Here is an 18,942-nt window from a genome sequence, read left to right on the forward strand (position 1 = left end):
GTTTGGTATTCCTCCGAAACTAATAAGGCTTTGCGGAATAACCTTCTCTGAAGCCGTCCATCAGCTTCAATAGAAATGAACCTCTTTTTGGCAATCGGAAACATGTGAGGTCTCAGGCAAGAAGACAACGTATAGTGTGCTCTTTTTAATATCATGGTAGAAAATGTTACTCGAAACGAAGTTGTGAATTTTGTAAAAATGTCGAAATTCGACTACGCCATTAACCATGTTTTATTTTCACTGTATACATACAAAAATTGTGTCCTAATTTTAAAGATTCATGCCAAAGATCTTAATTTAAAGATGATCAATTCGCAAACATTTTCTTTGGTGAAAGAATTTTTACATGATATTAAAGATTTTTTTCTTAAATGGTAGTTTAATAGATCCTTAACTTACGCCTCGCTATTAAGAACACAAATCTTTTAATGAAGGTAAAGATGAAGTTGATGGTTAAGAAATTGACTTTGGGTAAAGGCAATGCTGTACTTTAGTTAAAGGCAAAGAATAGCCTTATAAATAAAAGCGTCTTTAAATGTAAAATTTTTTTAAGTAAAGATACTAAGTTTGAAAAGCGATTAAAAAAAAGCAAGTAAAAGCGTGCTTAGTTCGGCCGGACCGAATCTTATATACCCTCCACCATAGATCGCATATTTTAATTCTTTTCCCGATATCTCTTTGTAGGCAAACAAAGGATAAAAGAAAAGAATTGCTATATTGAGTTATGATGCGATTCGGCCCATAATTGAATTGAATGTTGAAGACCATAGTAGAAGTCATTGTGTGAAATTTCAGACAATTCGAGTAAGAATTGTGCCCTTAAGGGGCTCAAGAAGTGAAATAGAGAGATCGGTTTATATCGGAGCTATATCAGACCTTAAACCGATTTGGACCATATTTGACACGTATGTTGAAGATCATTGTAAAAAATTTCAGCCAAATCGGATAATAATAACGCCCTCTAATGGCTCAAGAAGTCAATATTCAAGATCGGTTTATATGGCAGCTATATCAGGTTATGGACGAATTGTTGTTGGATACTCAGCACAGTTGTTGGAACTCATAATAAAACACCTCGTACAAATTCAGCCAAAACGGATAAGAATTTTGACCTCTAGTGGCTCAAGAAGTCAAGACCCAACATCGGTTTATATGACAGCTATATCAAAACATGGACCGATATAGCCCATTTACAATCCCAACCGACCTACACTAATAAGAAGTATTTGTGCAAAATTTCAAGCGGCTAGCTTTACTCCCTCGAAAGTTTGTGTGCTTTCGACAGACAGACGGACGGAAGGACAGACGGACGGACATGGCTAGATCGGCTTAAAATGTAATGACGATCAAGAATATATATACTTTATGGGGTCTTAGACGAATATTTCGAGGTGTTACAAACAGAATGACGAAATTAGTATACCCCCATCTTATGGTGGAGGGTATAATAATAATTGGACAGTCATCTGTGAAGTAAAATGATATTCACCCAGCGATTGAAATTCGAAACGGATGTTTGTGTATGTAACAACTTAAATTTTAATATAGCATCTTTATTTTGAATTTTTGTTTCTTCTTCTTAAATTTTCAAAGAATTTTTTTTTTGTTTGTGCGTAAGATCTCAAGAAAAAAATCTAATATATAAACAATTCACAATAGATATATTTATCAATTTCACAGTTTCTTGAAAAAAAAAACATACCTGGCAATCCTAGCAGTAAATGTGCTACGTAACGATTGGTACTCTGCAAATAAAATTAAGTGTGTGTGTTTTTTATGCTAATGGCTCAAAGACCATTTAAGAACAATTAATCCTAATGCCACCGTAGCGCAGAGGTTAGGATGTCCACCTTTTACCCTTAACGCCTGGGTGCGAATCCTGGCGAGAACATCAGAAAAAAGTTATCAGCGGTGGTTTTTCCCTCATAATGCTGGCAACATTTGTGGGGTACTTTACCATTTGATATGACAGTCATGTAAAAACTTCTTCCCAAAGAGATGTCGCACTGCGGCACGCCGTTCGGACTCGGCTATAAAAATGAGGTCCCTTATCATTGAGCTTAAACCCTTAATCGCACAGCACTCATTGACATGTGAGAAGTTTGCCTCTGTTCCTTAGTGGAATGTTCATGGACAAATTTGCATAATATGAAAACAAATTTGTGTATTTGCAAAAAATTTCCTGTCACTATGTATAAAAAAATGAAGATATTTTGTTAAAAATTGTTCAAACCAGTCGGAAAGCAAAACAGAGTACCCTGCTTAAGTCTGCATTTGTTATATATATGTTAGCCGCTTACGTTTACCAGTAAAACCGTTCGAAATCTGTTGCTGTTATCGTCGTAGCCACAATTTCATGTGGAGGTGGAGATCCTCGTCCAGCTCGTTCCGGTCCAAAAGACCGATCGCTGCGAGAACAGATTGGCAATTGGATATTTAAAGGCGCCAATAACTCGCCTTGTATTTAAGCAGGAGCCTGTGCCGCCTGGCCTCTCACTGAGACTCTCCGCTCGATACCGCTGATTGTCCGCGACTGTAGTTGCAGCTACTCCATATGGAGCATTCCACTGTCCGCAACCTATGGACACACCCGGTAGCTATCAGCTAAGCTTCCCGTGACAGCAATGAACACCACTTAAAGCAGAGCTCAATGTTCCAGCTGCGTGGTGTTCACAGCTATTCCGTACCGGGCCGTTCGAATTTTTGAAATTTAAAAACCCAAATATTTACAATAGATCGATCATAACTAATAAAAACTTTGAAATTAAAATGTATAAAAGTATCATAACATCCATTATATACGAAATGAAATTGCATTCGATACGAGTGTCGTACTTTATAGCTGTCACTTTTATACAATATTTGAACGCCAGCGCGGTACAAGTACAAAACTTAAAAAAGGACTACGAAAATTTGTTTGCCATTAAGTTGCATTGTTTAGATGTATTAGTCATATCGTTTATTAATTCTAATTAATTTCTACTTTATTCCTATAGCTATTTTCTGAAAGCCTTGAAACAAAGCCAAAAAACTCCAGCTGAGTTAGGTACGATGATTAAACGCTACGAGAATAAATTCCAAATGTACATAACCTATTGCAATAATAAACCTAAATCGGAACATATTGTCACAGAACATGCTCAATATTTTGATTTAGTGCGACAGAAATTACGCCATCGTCTCGATGTAAGTATGCTCATCCAATGTGTATATTAAAAGACTTTTTTTATAAAATAAAGTTATAAAATTGACGTTTTTTCCCTCTCTCCTTTTTTCTTTTATGACCGCTCACCATTAGCTAAGTGATCTGCTCATAAAACCTGTGCAAAGATTACCCAAGTATGTCCTTCTCTTGAACACCATTACTAAACAAATTGAACAAGCTGGTATGGTGGAGGATGTAGCCTGCATGAAGGAAGCTTGTAATGTAATGAATGTGAGTATCATACAGCATACAGTATTCCGGATATAGTAAAATAAATTCTTAGACTGCAGCATCGTCACTTAAAAGGGAATAAATTTCATTAAAATGAAAGGCAATAAAATAAATCCTTGTTTAGGTGTTTAAATTATATCCCAATGTGTATGCAATGTAATGAGTTTAACAGGTTCGCATATCCACTAAGCAAGCAGAACAAAGGCGAGAATTTCAAAACAAACATGTTTAAGCGGATGTCCCCCATATATGAGAATATGCAAACCATTTAGTGATTTCAACAGAATGATTTATCTTTTTTTTTTCATTTCCCAGTTTTTTGCCTGTTAGGACAAAGATCATTAAATTTTACAATTTTCGTTTGTTTCTCTTTCGAGACGAGCTCAATTAACAATTGAGCAATTACACTACACCCATGATATACACATGATTCTTTGCATATGTTGCAAGTTGTATTGATGGCATCGAACGCTAGACAACTTCAAACGCTCTCGCTGTTGTTCCGTGTGCCGAAGTTCGAATCCGAAATGCCTTTCATTTGAGCCCCATATTGAACGTTTGGGGCAGTTTTGAGGTTGGGCGGCCCGATGGGTACTTAGACTCAAATTTTAATACCATATTCGTATTCTACTCTCTAATGCCTTTTATTTGATACCTATATTGCCCCGATCCGTCCACTTTTGATTTTGGGTTTTGTTTTTTGGCATTAGAGGGATATCGACAAATTATATACCCTATGTTTCCTTCCAGACCAACCTACACAATATGCGAAAATTTCGACAAAATTGAAAGACTTTCTATTTTTACATGGCTGAAATAAAAAATATTATGTTATCTGTGTAGAGTGTTCCAAGCATTGATTCATTTTTTTTAAAATTGAAAATAACATTTACTTTTTTTTTCCTTAACAGGCCATTTGCAAAGATGTCAATGATATTATGGTGCTGAGGAGTCTCAAAAATTTCGATGGTAATATAACAGCCCAAGGCAAGTTACTCATCCATGGTCCGCTAAGCTGTTTGGAGAATGGCAAAAATGTCACTGAACGAAAGTATCGCGAATTACACGTATTCCTCTTCGATCAGGGCATATTCTTCACCGAAAGACAAAATTCTAAAATACAATTCTCAGCTCCTACCTACATATATCGGTCACACATTCAAGTAAGTTAATATCTTTGTACATTAGAGTGGGATAATTTTCATAAAAATACTAACCGACGGACGACTTTTATTTCTTACAAAAAAAAAAACAAATTTTTATACATTTTTCTTGTTTATCGGATTTTTTTTTTCTTATAAAGTGTTTTACAATATTTCAAAAATTTGTATTGTGATTTACTTTCTTTCCTTTCAGGTTAATAAAATGCTATTAGAGGAATGTAAGAATAATGGTTTCCTGCTAAAGTCCATTGATCCCAATCGGCCAGATTGGAGTATGATTTGTTTTGCGGCCACCATCGATTTACATCGCGAGTGGTATGACACCATACGCAAACAATTGCAACTTCAGCATGACTTTCTAAATGCCCTTATAAGGCCAATTGCCTATCAGCAGCAACAGCAACAACAACAAACTAAATTAAACCACGAGCAGCTATAGCCAAATCATGATTATTAAACTCTCTAATCATTGACAGCCTATTTCTACCCTCGTCGTTGTCCTTATCCTGCTCTAGCAACAGCTCCACCTTGTCTCTTGGCACACAAACACCAATAGTCGCGAATTGTGTATTGCCATACAAATCAACCAAAAAGAGCAACATTTGACTACTACAAAAGAAGTTGTCATCAAGTACGTCCTATCTTTTTCCCTACAACATGTAAAATATCCCCCAAAAAATTAACAATCGGCAAAAAAAAAGTTTCAGAAAAACAAAAAAAGTAAATATGTGGATTTGCAATCAAAAATAAAACCAAAAAAAAAAACATTTTAAATGTGCACTCTAAATTAAAAAATTAAAAAATAAATAAATTAGTGAAAGAAAAAGAAAACCAACCCACATACACACACACACATACCCAAAGGCAAAACAAAGAAGGACAGTTCAGCAACTTTATGTGTGCTCAGTTATTATACTCAGTTAACAAGAACAACAACATCAACAACCAAGAATATTTATAAAAAAAAAACAAATATTATAAATACCCCTACTCCCCTATCCCTATATTATAACTTGCTGAAAAGAAAGCGGAAACAAAAACAAATTCTAATGTAAATTATTTAACGTTTAGTATCATCCAATCAACCACAATTTATGAATCAATCACTCATATTTGAACTTGTATGGAATTTTAGTATATAATTGTGTATTTGGTGCAAACATCCCGGTGGTATACAGAAGGGCTTATTCTCCCCAACCCAACTCCATACTACTAAAAGATGCAAACCTAAAGAAAAATACAAAGTAGGTTGAAAATGTTTTAGGCGAATTACAAATGAAGAAGTATTACTTCAATGCAATTTAAACTTGTCTATTTTAATTTACACATTTAAGTTATACACAGAAAAAAATTGTAGCGATTTTGCTTTGCTTCATAAAACTTATATATCCAATTAATTTTTTAATTGCAACTTTATAAATTAAAAATTGTTTATAGAAAATTCAATTGAAATTTAAAATCAAAGAAATTAATTATATTAAATTAATAAATATCGGATTTAAAAACATGATTTAAATAGCTAAAAACAATTTTGGAGCCGTTTTTACAACCTATCGACCAATTACTACCACCAAATACGAGATATTTGGCGGTAGTAATAAATAATATGTTGTCTGATACTTTCAAACAGCTTAAAGTGCAAAGTTTAGAATTAAAAGAAGAAAACTAGAAAAGAGACTTTAAGGTACTATGAATTAACGAAGAAGATGTTGTGAATAAGCAACGAAAAAAGATGATGTAAATGAACAATGAAAGTGATTGTGAATGAACAATGAACCCATAAAGCATGAAAGCGATTGTGAATGAAGAATGAAAATTATTGTGAATGAACGATGATAGTGATTCAACTTTTTTTTTTTATTTCAAACTTTAAATTATATTTACTAAAGATTTTTTAAAATCTATTTAGCTTATTTTTCATGATTTACTTGTGTTTATCCACTCCCACTGCATGTTTTGATATAGTTGCCATATAAACCGATCTTGGGTCTTGACTTCTTAAGCCTCTAGATTGCACAATTCTCTTTTGATTTGACTGAATTTTTGCATAAGGTGTTTTGTTATGACTTCCAATAAATGTGCTAAGTATGGCGCAAATCAGTACATAACCTGATATAGCTGCCATATAAACCGATCTGGGATCTTGACTTCTGAGCCTCTAGAGGGAGCAATTCTCATCCGATTTGGCAGAAATTTTGTACTACGGCTTCTCCCATGACCTCAACATACGTGTTCGATATGGTCTGAATCGATCAATAGCTTGATACAGCTCCCATATAAACCGATCCCCCGATTTTGCTTTTTGAGCCTCTACAAGGTGCAATTCTTATCCGAATGGTCTGAAATATTACACAATGACTTCTACAATGTTCAGCATTCAATTCATTTATGGTCCGAATCGGACTATAACTTGATATAGCTTCAATAGCATAACAGTTCTTATTCAATATTCTTTGTTTGTCTAAAAAGAGATACCGCGCAAAGAACTCGACAAATGCAATCCATGGTGCAGGGTATATAAGATTTGGCCTGGCCGAACTTATCACGCTCTTACTTGTTTCTCTTGCGAAAGAAACCACAGATGCATTTTGATTTACCATATGTGAATATGATATGTCATCTATGGAGGTTAAAAAGAAGGCGTATGTTTCAAACATCGAATTGATTAAAAATTACGCATTAGTTCATATATTTTGTATTTTACATCTTTTGGGGACCAGGGCTCGATATAAAAAACAGACACTTAACATATTGTTAAGAAAAAAAACCTTCTTTTATTTTTACTTTAGTGCTTTTCAGTGCAAAATACCTGTTATCATTTGATATCAGCAAAATCCTCCAGCAGACATTAAATGGATGTTTTTTTGGAGAATACAAAGCTAATTTTTTGGTTTTACTGTTGCAAAAAATTTTTTACTGTTGCAAAAAATTTTGCTCTATTGTGAATTTAGCCATTCACAATAGAGCAAAAGAATTCACCTCATCAACAATTAAAATCGCTTAGTCAAAGCCAAGGCGGATTTAAAAATGTGGTCTCACGCAAACAGCTGTTAACAGCCGGCCAGGTTTGACAGTATTAAGATGTCATATTTTTGTTTGCATTTTCTTTGTTGTTATCTTCTTTCTCGTGTATTCTCTGCTCATGTACGCACACGTATACACACACGCACACAAATTTCTTTGCTTGTGTTGGCAAAACGTCGATCAACTTGATGGCAAGATGGTAAATTGCACCATATGATTTGTGGTTGTTGTACAATGAGACCACCTTTAATTGTTTCGCCATGAGTCAAATCTTACTTTAATTTTGCATATGAGAGAATTCATTGTGTGATTATCCAAAAAATGAGACGGCATTGAGAATACTAAAGTCCATCGAAACCCATAATTTTTGCTGATAAGTTACGCATTTATCAAAAATAACCATTATTTTGCATAAACAAATTCATTAAGTGGCGCAAAAATTTATTAAAGTATTAGTTTTCTTGCAATTAAGCCGAAAATAATTTTTGATGCTTACAATAAATCTATGCTATGCAGTGCAGCGACATTTGTATGTAAAAGACATCTATCCATTACAACGAAGTTCTGGATAAATTATGTACCAGTGCAGGCTTATATAGAACATCTGTCTTCAGGGTTGCCTAGATGTGTTTTTTCAGAATTTTATAAATAATAGCTTTAAATTTTATTATTCCATTCACAATAGAGCCAAAAATTAAACAAACAGGGGCCGAATTTAGAAATTTAAGAACGCGAATCTTTAAAAGGATCATTATTTATAAAAACTTGGACATAAAAATTTATAAAGAAGTGATATAACTCCCATTAAATACGAGATGAAATTCCATTCGATACGAAAGCGCACTCGATCACGTATGCGGTAATTCGGCCTCAGACTTGCACTGGATACATTGTTGTCATTTTATTTTTGTCCTTCACGGCTTGTGTATGCAGTACTTAAATAAAACAGAGCAAATATCACCCTGTTATACGAAGCAAAGCGAAATTTTCGCTAACGATATGCCAAAGCATTTCTTATAGCAACGAAAATTTCGTTGGAGCTGTATTCCCAACTTTATATTGTAAGAAGTGTGGACTGTGTAATAAGAAAATTGTGGTCTTATATAATGGCGTCTTGTCATTGTCACTAGATTTCCCAACTCATTTTTCATAAACAAAATTTCGGTTCCAAATATTAGTTGTTTATTTTGTATTTTTTTTTTTTTTGTGAATATTTGAAAAAGTATAAATAAGTAGTCCAAAAATTTGTCTAAACTTTTTTTAAAACATTTTTAATGTTTTGCACGCAAACTAAGTTGCTTCTAAGCAAAAAATTTTAAGAAATCCAGTTTGTTGTTTTTGACTGTTTTATTTCCTGAATTTACCACAAATATGGTAAAATCATGGTTAATGATTAATTCTAGGATTATGAATGATTGTGATTTCTTCCATGTTTTGGAAAGGAAATCCACAAGTAACAAATTAGTTTCTATAAAAAAAAATTAATTGGATATTACCTAGATGTATGTTTCTTTTTTTAAATTACATTAATTTATATTTTTGTTTCTACTTTTTTTATCAAAATAATTATCGTTATTTATTTTTTTCTGTGTATACTGCTATTTTTATATTAAGCGCCAGCCGGCCGGCCAGTTAGCCAAGTCGCTCCCAGTCATATAGAGAATAAGAAGCATAAACATTTCCCCGCTTATAAAGAAAACGTACCACACACACAAAGTCAAAGACACGAGCAGACAGATGTATCAAAAATGTAAGAAGGTAAACATTATTTTGTGGGGTTTGAGATTTGTCTATCAAGTGTCCATTGGAAATCCCCAAGAAAATAGTATTTCTGAAATCCTTATGAGTTTTTAAGAAATTCCTAACTTAGATTTTCCTTTTTGAGGTTTCTGTTTAATATTTAGAGCGCACAACAAGCCGATTACTGGCTTAGCTGTATGTCCTAAGGAATTTCTACTTCTTTCCTATTCGCGCATGAGAAACGTAAAACTATTGAAAAGAATTGGAAAAAAGTTTAAAATACATAAGGCTTTCTTCTTATATAAAGCTTACCTTTACTAACCTTCTGTTTCTATATTTCCAAGAAATTTGGTATTTGCATTACAACTGTAAAGAAAAAAATAATTTTTTCGACAAACAAAATCATCCCTTCTTTTCACACACACCATTAAAAACAACATACAAACATACATCCATACAAACGGAAACAACTTTAGTTTTTTAGCTCTAAATTCATTTAGTATTATTACTATTATTATATAATTTAAATGTAAACGATTCTAATGAAGATGATGATGATGACGAGATGATGATGATGATGATAAAAATATTCATAATTTTTCTTTTGTATTTATAATTTATGTAATGTATTGTATTATCATTATTATTATTATGATTATGATTTTTGTATGATAAGTAAGTTTTAAGTGCTATCTGAGTGATTCTAAATAATAAGTATTTTATTATTACAACATACACCTACCTACACGTAAACATCAAATTCTTTTCTTTTTGTTTTTCTTTTGTACGTTTTAATTTGTAACATTTTTTTTCGAATAACTCAAAGTTTTTTAGAATTATGAATAATAATACAATGGATAACATTTTAAATAATATATACATACATATATACAAATAATAAAATGCATAAATATATGAAAACAATGACAAATATAGAAAACAACAATTCATTAACGCTATTGCCCTTCATCAGTAGTAAGTTATGTTTTTTGTTTGTTACCAGGGTACTACTCTAAAGAGGTTATGGCAGTTGGCTTATTAACAACAACAATAAGCAAATGCAACTCTGATTGACAAAAACCATCTTGGATTTTTCTTTGTGCTTAAAACCACACTAAGACTGATCATTAAAACCTGTTTTAAAGGCCTAACCACCTGTTTTCTCTTTATAAAATCCGCTGGCAAGAGCCTTAAATCCGTTTTTAATGAGCAGTGTAAACGGGGTTTAATAATTTTGAAAACTATTTTATTGCTTGTCAAAAGACAACAGGTAAAAAAGTTTTTTGCGGTTTGTCTTAAAGTTCTATTATTGATAGCAACCAACCTGTTGAAACAACTTCCAATTGATGCACAGATTCATGTATAGTACGGAAGTAGTGTTATTAACACAGAAAAGAAGTCTGTCATTACACAAGAATACATGCAAGCTGATATACAGGGTTGTCGAGCGTTGTTAATATGGTAATTGTATCATAGAGGCGTTTTCGCAAGTAATACGATTCCAATACAACATACCAATGCACGGCCCTTGAAGCCATCACACCTAATATGGTTGAAGAGTCTTCTAACCAAAGACGAAACGCTTCCCATAGTGGTTGGTGTGTGTTGCTATCTTTGGCTTTCCTTTTCCATTTGCAATCCCCGATCATTGAGCTCGTCTCGAAAGAGAAAAAAACAGAAATTTCTTTTATGTATGGCAACATTTTTTCATTTCATGCCTAATATTGTTTTTGTTCCAGTCCAAAGCCTAGTACGAAGTTCGATGTATCGCCAAAAACAACTGTCAAAATGCGAAGAGAATGTGGAAAATTTTCGCAAAAGTGACACCTAGCTTATATGAGCTAAATAACAGCGACATGTAGCTGTTGTAGCCACATTTGTGTGTTTGCAGCGACATGATGTCGCTGCTTCGTGGTTGTTGCAGCCACTTTCTCTCTGGGTTTTCAAGGTAGATGGTAGAATCAAATTTGTTTTATGTATCGCAACATTTTTTCATTTCATTCCTAATATTGTTTTTGTTCCAGTCCAAAGCCTAGCACTAAGTTTGATGTATCGCCAAAAACAACTGTCAAAATGCAAAGAGAATGTGGAAAAATTTCGCAATAATGACACTGAGATTATTTGAGCAAAATAACAGCGACATTTACAGCCCTATTCTGAATAACAATTCCCTGGGAGTTTATTGGCTACTCCCTTTTCCCTTATTCTAAATAAACTTCAAAAAGTGGTAATATCTCCCAGGGAAAAAAGGAGTTATTCTGAATCGAAATAAAAGAGAGAATGAGACGATAAAATTCGGGAAAAATTCCCCCAAACAAATAAAAGGGAGCTAGGATAAAAAATTATGATATTAATTGTTTTATAAAAAAAAGTGGTACCAGTTCTTGATATTTACGTACAATTTGAAATGCACGGAAATTATTTTTCACTTTTTCATCAAAATCAAGTAGAAATTTTGTGAGGTTCTCCCGGTTAAGTATGTCATATACCAACCATAGAAGATTTGCATACGTTTTTCGGTTTTATTGACAAAATACGAGCATTGTTTCAAAATATGTGGTTGATATTTTAATATTCTTAGAGCCACATGCATTAAGAGTTGTCGCTAAGTGGCACTCCGCTCGTCGGAGTCGGATACAAAAAGGGGGTCCCTTATCGTTTAGCTTAAAGTAGAATCGGTCGACACTCAATGATATGCAAGAAGACTTCTACCTATTCCTTAATGGAATATTCGTGGGCAAATTTTAAAAAATACTTGGCGCCACATTTGGCAGCTTTTACTTCATAGGAGTAGGAATAAATTCATAAGTCGCTTTTCAGCAGCATTATGTCCAGCAGCCATCCCAACCACCAAAAAAAGCGGCCGCCGACCTGAAATGTCAATTAGATCTTCTAGTTAAAGCTCCATAAAAGTAGGATTTTAGAAAAAGCAGCGTAGCAGGCAGACCACCACAGCATATATGACGACGACAGAGAAACAAACCCCTGCTTCCATACGGAGTAGCTGCAACGGCAGTCGCGGAAAATGATCGGTATCGAGTGGAGAGTCTCAGTGAGAGGTCGGGCGGCACCTGCTCTTGCACAAATACTGAGTGCCTGTGATGCTCATAATGACAAGGCGAGTTAATGGCGTCATTAAATACGAGTTAATGGCGTCATTAAATAACCAATGGCCAACCTGTTGCCGTGGCGATCGGTCCTTTGGACCGGAAAGAGCTTGCCCACCTACAGGAGCTTGACGTGGATCGCCACATCCACATGAAAATGTGGCTTCAACAACAACACGACACAATCTATTTTTTTGTCCACCAGATCACCCTGGAAGCAACTAATTGTTAGATGAAGATGGAAAGTTGTTAACACAACACAGAAATATAGGGAGACAAGCTGTAGGTCATAATTGTGTACTATCAAAAACAAACATTACAAAAGCAACACAAACATGTTCGAAAACTTTTTTTTAGCAACCTTTATAAATTCGTTTTGCTCATTTTTCCATTTTATGTTCATTTTTCCAAAAAATAAAAGACAAATATTTAGCCAAAATAAAAATAAATAAATAAAAATTCAAAATTCTCTCTTATATTTTTCCTCTCCCCATTCAATCATAATAGGAGGATTTTATTCGAGGGAGAAATTTATTCCCTGGGAGTTTTCAGAATTGGGTTATTAGTTGTTGTAGCCACATGATATCGATGCTTCGTGGTTGTTGTAGCCACTTTCTCTCTCTCTCTGGTTTTTCATGGTAGGTCTTTCTCATCATCTGCAATGGGTGGTGGACGTCCACCAAGGACTATATTCGCCTGATATGGTGATGTCGCATTAGTTACAGTACCGTGATTAATATCCTGCAATCCCATTCTGTATGATCTTTAACTTTAAGGATGTAAATATCTTCGTATAGATGGGCGATCTTTGTCATCTGTTGCTAGCCCTTTATGGTCCTTAGGGCTGTGTTTTGTAGTTTAGATTAGGTTGAAAAGAGGGTGCAGATATTAATCCGCCTCATGCCACTATGGACATACACCTAAGCCAGTAATCGGCTTGTTGGGCGCTCTAAAAACTATAAAGTAACCGCTAAAAAGAAAATTTTAAGTTAAGAATTCTGTATACTTATAAAATCTTTAATTGTTTTCATTACCACTCCCCTAAGTTGGTTCATGTTTGGTATTGTGTCTCCACCTAAGCCCCGGTATCTGTTAGGCGCGAAAGCTGGGCAATGACAAAGTAAATGCTCCAACGTCTCATCATCTTCCCCGCATGCACTACACTTACTATCACTTGCCGCACCGATTTTACATAAGTGAGCTCGTAGTCCTATGTGTCCCGTTATGATACCAATAGATATATTGACCGCTTTCTTCAAGTAATAGCCTCGGATTTGTCGCCGTCCTACCGACCGTTTTCGCTTTATTTTTTGTTTCAAAAACTTCACAACAACCACAATGTTTGAATTTTTTTATAAGCTAAATTTATAGTTGCCAAACGTAAATACAACTTTTTGAACTGGCAATACTATTCGATTTTTGTTGCCATGCACAATGGACCCATATATCTACAATATTTAAATTAAAATACAAAACATAAGTTCAGCCTGGTTTGTACCCTTATTTTTAGGTAAAAAGTGTACCTTTTTATTTTTGAAAATTGCATATCTGCCTTTTTCCACCTTTTCTTTCTTTCCTTCTTTTTTTTATTCAGTAGTTGTTTGCGTAAAGTATTGAACACTTGTGAGAACTGAACACTTGAGAGTGCAAGAAAGCTTTAATAAGATATATAAATAATCGTAAACGTTAATTTATTGTTTTTAGTTCATTAATAGCTTTAATAATATATGAATACTCATCTAATTTAATTTTTTCAGTTTTCTTTATTTAAAATATGCTACATTCGTTAGCAAACAAAAATTTCTTGTGAAAGGCAAATGTTATAAGTGGGCACTGCTGTAGTTTGTTTGATTGCAAAAACTTAATCGTGTGTATATACGTGTGCGTACATGAGCAGAGAATATGCGAGAAAGAAGATAGCAACAAAGAGAATTCAAACAAAAATCTGTCATCTTAATACCGTCAAAGATGGCCGGCTGCTAACAACTGTTCGCGTGAGACCACCTTTTAAATCCGCATTGGAGCCGAATCAACTCTGCTTCAATACTGTTGTCTATGTTGTGTGTTGTTGTTGTTTGACTTTTCTTTGTGTTTTCTGTCAAAGAAAAGAGTCCATCGGATTTCGCAATAATTTAATAGGCAATTTCGCTGTGAATGAAGTCAGCACTAGGCTTTAAGGCCAAAACTGAAGGAACGTTGAGCTTTGGTTTTGCAAAAATTGCAACTCTATATACAAATACCACAAAATCATCACGGAAAAGTGAAAACAATTTTCAACTTTGAAGCTTGAAAGAAAGCGTCATTCTGTGTTGCCACACGTGAAGTAGTGTTTACGGTCGTCAAAGTTAAAAAAATTTTAACTTTTCCGCGTTGCATTTGTGGAATTTGTGTACAGAGTTGCATCTTTGCAACGCGGCGCTCTTCGTCGTGCTCATTCTGTTTAGGCCTTTATGGGCCGCAAACAAACAAGGTCATGCTATGTGTATGAAAATCGATAATTAGTAACATACATACGTGTAAAACCTACTGGAGAGAAAAAGGTGAAATTAAAACCAAGATATATTCATTTGCAGGTAGTGGCAGTTGCACAACAACAAAATATTAAGTGGGCTATCAGTCAAAATCAGTGATTAGTGCAACTCTGATTTTGTGTATGTAACTAGTTCGCACCATTTCTCGTTGTTTGTGTGTGGCATGGTGCTTAACTATAATACACACACAACCAAAACTCGTTGACAGATAGTGTACTCCGCGAGAAAAAAATTGTACTCAGTTGTTTACGATACATGTCATGTTTAAATCATGTTTCCACTATCTCCAATCTCCAAAAACCCGTTTCCACTACGATTTATGCGGTTTTTATTTGTCAACAGTGACGTTTTTGACAGCGTTTTTATTGTGATTAGAATTTTTAGTGTGTTCAGCATATACATGCGATCAGCAATTATGTTTGGGAAACGATTTTATTAAATTACTGCAAAATTTTTTTAATTTCAATAAGAAATTGTCAGATGTTTGCATTTGAATTTGGAAGGAGATTTAGTGCAAATCTCCTCAAATTAGGTTGATTTCCTCACATTGAAAATGTATGGGAAACCTCGTTGCAAACCAAGAGATTTCCGAAATCTCGTCGCAAATCTAGATTTGGTCCAAGTGGAAACATGGTTTAAAGCAAAATCAAAGAAACATTAAATCAGCTGATTGCTTTATACTAACAAGACAAAACTAACGAATGTAGCAAAGCATTATCCCGCTTTGTGACCAATATAATATCTTTAGTTACAATCGCAACAATTTGATGTAATATTTTTTGATTTTTCGTTTATAAAATTAGTTTAGACAAATGTATATACTACATAAGATTCGAATACATAAATAAATAAGGGACATGTTTTTGTTAATATGTCTTGACATATTACTTTACAAAGAAATTATTGTTGTTTATGCGTCGTATGTATTGTGAAAATGTGCGTATTAGTCTTAATCAGAATAAAAGAATCCAAAATATATACACACGCAAATACTTTTGGTACTACCCCTCCCTCCTAAACCACCCCTCACACTGGAATTCTAGCGAATATGTGAAAAACAAAAATATGAAAATATATCCCTATCTATTAAAATAAGCATACATATACCCAAAATATTACTTTAATTCAAAATCCGGGAAGGGATATTATTGAAAAAATGCTAATATTAACACCACGAGTAAACTAAAAAATTTTTTTTTGTAAAAAAAGGAAAAAACCATACTTTCAAGCTAAACACAAAGTTTTTGCCATCATTTTCATGAGCAATAAGGTAACGGTAACATAATACAATACAACCCAATAGGCATTCATGCCCACTTGTAGGCCATTCACAGCTACATACATGCACACATGCGTCTATGAATTTCTTGCAAACAAAAATAATTGACAAAGGATTTTTAACTGGAACATTTTTTTGATCACAAAACTTTTCACATGAATGGACTACATTTAAGTGTGAACGACCTATGTGTGTGTGTAGTTAGCACAACTTGGTCAAGCTATATGAAATGGTAGATGGGAAAAATAGATAATGAAATATTGTAAAAAATGTCCCATCCCATATCGCACTATGAACAAGGTTTTTTGCATACAAACTTACTTTAGAAAGAAGCAAAGGCAAAAAAACCTTTGAAAATGAAAATCTCTGCAGATAAGAATACATATAATAATAAAATGGCGGAGGAAAATTTGGTAAAAATAACTACAATAGAGATAAAAAAAACATCAACATTATTTTTTTACATCAACTGTAACAGCGCACTTATTAAATGAAAACAAAATAAATTACAGAGAGTAAACATACCAATAAAACAACAACAAATTTCAAGAGAACCGTATTTATTTATATACACATACATAGGCACGTATGTATGAGAGAAAAATAGGCATCAAAATGCAACAACAAAAACGTGAGAATAAATAATCCAAAATACCATTTCTTTAATAATCCACAAACATATACGCGTACGTACATATATATCTATTCTTACTTGTTAATATTATGCTAATACTATTCAAATCTATTATATATTAAAATAATAAATAACAATACTATAATTTCATACAACTATAAAATAAAATCAAAACGATACCATTAACAATAATAAAAATATTAAAAACCTTCATTATGTTTTGGTGAAAAAGGCAAAAATCGTAGGTATTAATTAAGATGTTTAAATTTGTCCGTTTCATTCTCTCTTCTGCAGACGGAGAATTTTCAAGGCCACTATTACATGGCATGTATTCACATGAAGTTTCAAATGTTTGTCAAAATTGCCAATTTACATATGATTCCAAGGCGGATTTAAAGAGGTGGTCTCACGCGAACAGCTGTTAACAGCCGGCCAGGTTTGACAGAATTTAGGTGACAGATTTTTCTTAGCATTCTCTTTGTTATACCCACCACCGGTGGGGGTATATTAATTTTGTCATTCCGTTTGCAACACATCGAAATATCCATTTCCGACCCTATTAAGTATATATATTCTTGATCAACGTAAAAATCTAATCTAATCTAATCTGATCTAAAAACACATCGAAATATCCATTTCCGACCCTATAAAGTATATATATTCTTGATCAACGTAAAAATCTAAGACGATCTAGCCATGTCCGTCTGTCTGTTGAAATCACGCTACAGTACTTTATATTCAACTGAAACTTTGCACAGATTCCTTTTTTGTCCATAAGCAGGTTAAGTTCGAAGATGGGTTATGTCGGATTATATCTCGATATAGCCCCCATATAGACCGATCATTTAGGGTCTTAGGCTCATAAAAGCCACATTTATTATCCGATTTTGGTGAAATTTGGGACAGTGAGTTGTGTTAGGTCCTCCGAGATCCTTCTTCATCCACATAGACCGATCTATCGATTTAAGGTTTTCAGCCCATAAAAGTCGCATTTATAGTCCGATTTCGCCGAAATTTGGGACAGGGAGTTAAGTTAAGCCCTTCAATATTATTCTTCAATTTGGCCCAGATCGGTTCAGATGTGGATATAGCTGCCATATAGGCCGATCTCTCGATTTTGGCACCACGAAAGGGGCATTTATTGTCCGATTTTGACGAAATTTGGGACTGTGAGTTAAGTTAAGCCCTTCGACATTCTTCTTCAATTTGGCTTAGATCGGTCCAGATTTGTATACAGCTGGCATATAGACCGATATCTCGATTTAAAGTTTAGGTCTCATAAAATGCGCGTTTATAATCCGATTTCACTGAAATTTGATACAGTGACTTATGTTAGGCTTATCGACATCCGTGTCGTATATGATTCAGATCGGTTTATTTTTATGATCAATATTTTGTTGTACACAATTAAACAATGACTTGTACTTACTAGTATTTGGTCCAAATCGGAACATATTTCGATAGCTGCTATGGTGGTTTACATATATTTTTTCTGAAAAGTGATTTTCCTATGTTAGGGTTGTTATTCTATTCTAGCCGCTGAAATTTGTTATTGTTCCGCGAGTGGATTTTGACAGTAATCAAATGATTTTATATTCATACCAAAACATGTTTTTTTATCTGCACTTATTGTTTTCTCTATTTTACATATTTTTTCTCAAACAAATAATGTTTCCGTTTTCATTGAAACCAATAAAACAAACAAAAGTGATGCCGGCAATAGTTTCAAGTGTTGCCACAACAATAGTTTTTGCCATTTTCCTCACTATAAACAGCGTACTACTTTTCCGCCTATTTTCAGCCAACGTTTCGCCGACGTTTTTTTAAAAGGAGTTTGACAGCATTCTGCTCGAAAAATGAACAGAATACTGAGCTTAACACACACACACACACAATGAAAAATGGCGGGAATTAAACAGAGTTGAACTAATCACTGATTTTGACAGATAGTAAACTCAACATTTTGTTGTTGGGCTTTCGCTGTTGCTCCGTGTGCTCAGGTTCGAATCTCGGCCGGGCTCTGTCTAA

At 34.0% G+C, this 18,942-nt stretch overlaps 1 protein-coding gene across 1 annotated transcript in view; it reads left to right on the forward strand.

The window, feature by feature from the left end:
* LOC106090780 (triple functional domain protein) overlaps positions 1–5,905 on the forward strand; it is a 144,375-nt gene extending 138,470 nt beyond the window's left edge. Inside the window, exons 15-18 of the mRNA XM_013257075.2 lie at positions 2,997–3,186; positions 3,299–3,436; positions 4,348–4,599; positions 4,793–5,905. Coding sequence (XP_013112529.1) covers positions 2,997–3,186; positions 3,299–3,436; positions 4,348–4,599; positions 4,793–5,038 — 826 coding nt within the window. The 3' untranslated portion in view covers positions 5,039–5,905. The remainder of the gene's footprint in view (positions 1–2,996; positions 3,187–3,298; positions 3,437–4,347; positions 4,600–4,792) is intronic.
* Positions 5,906–18,942: the final 13,037 nt, after the last annotated feature.

Source organism: Stomoxys calcitrans, chromosome 1 (assembly GCF_963082655.1).
Source record: "Stomoxys calcitrans chromosome 1, idStoCalc2.1, whole genome shotgun sequence".
Taxonomy (NCBI): Eukaryota; Metazoa; Arthropoda; class Insecta; order Diptera; family Muscidae; genus Stomoxys; species Stomoxys calcitrans.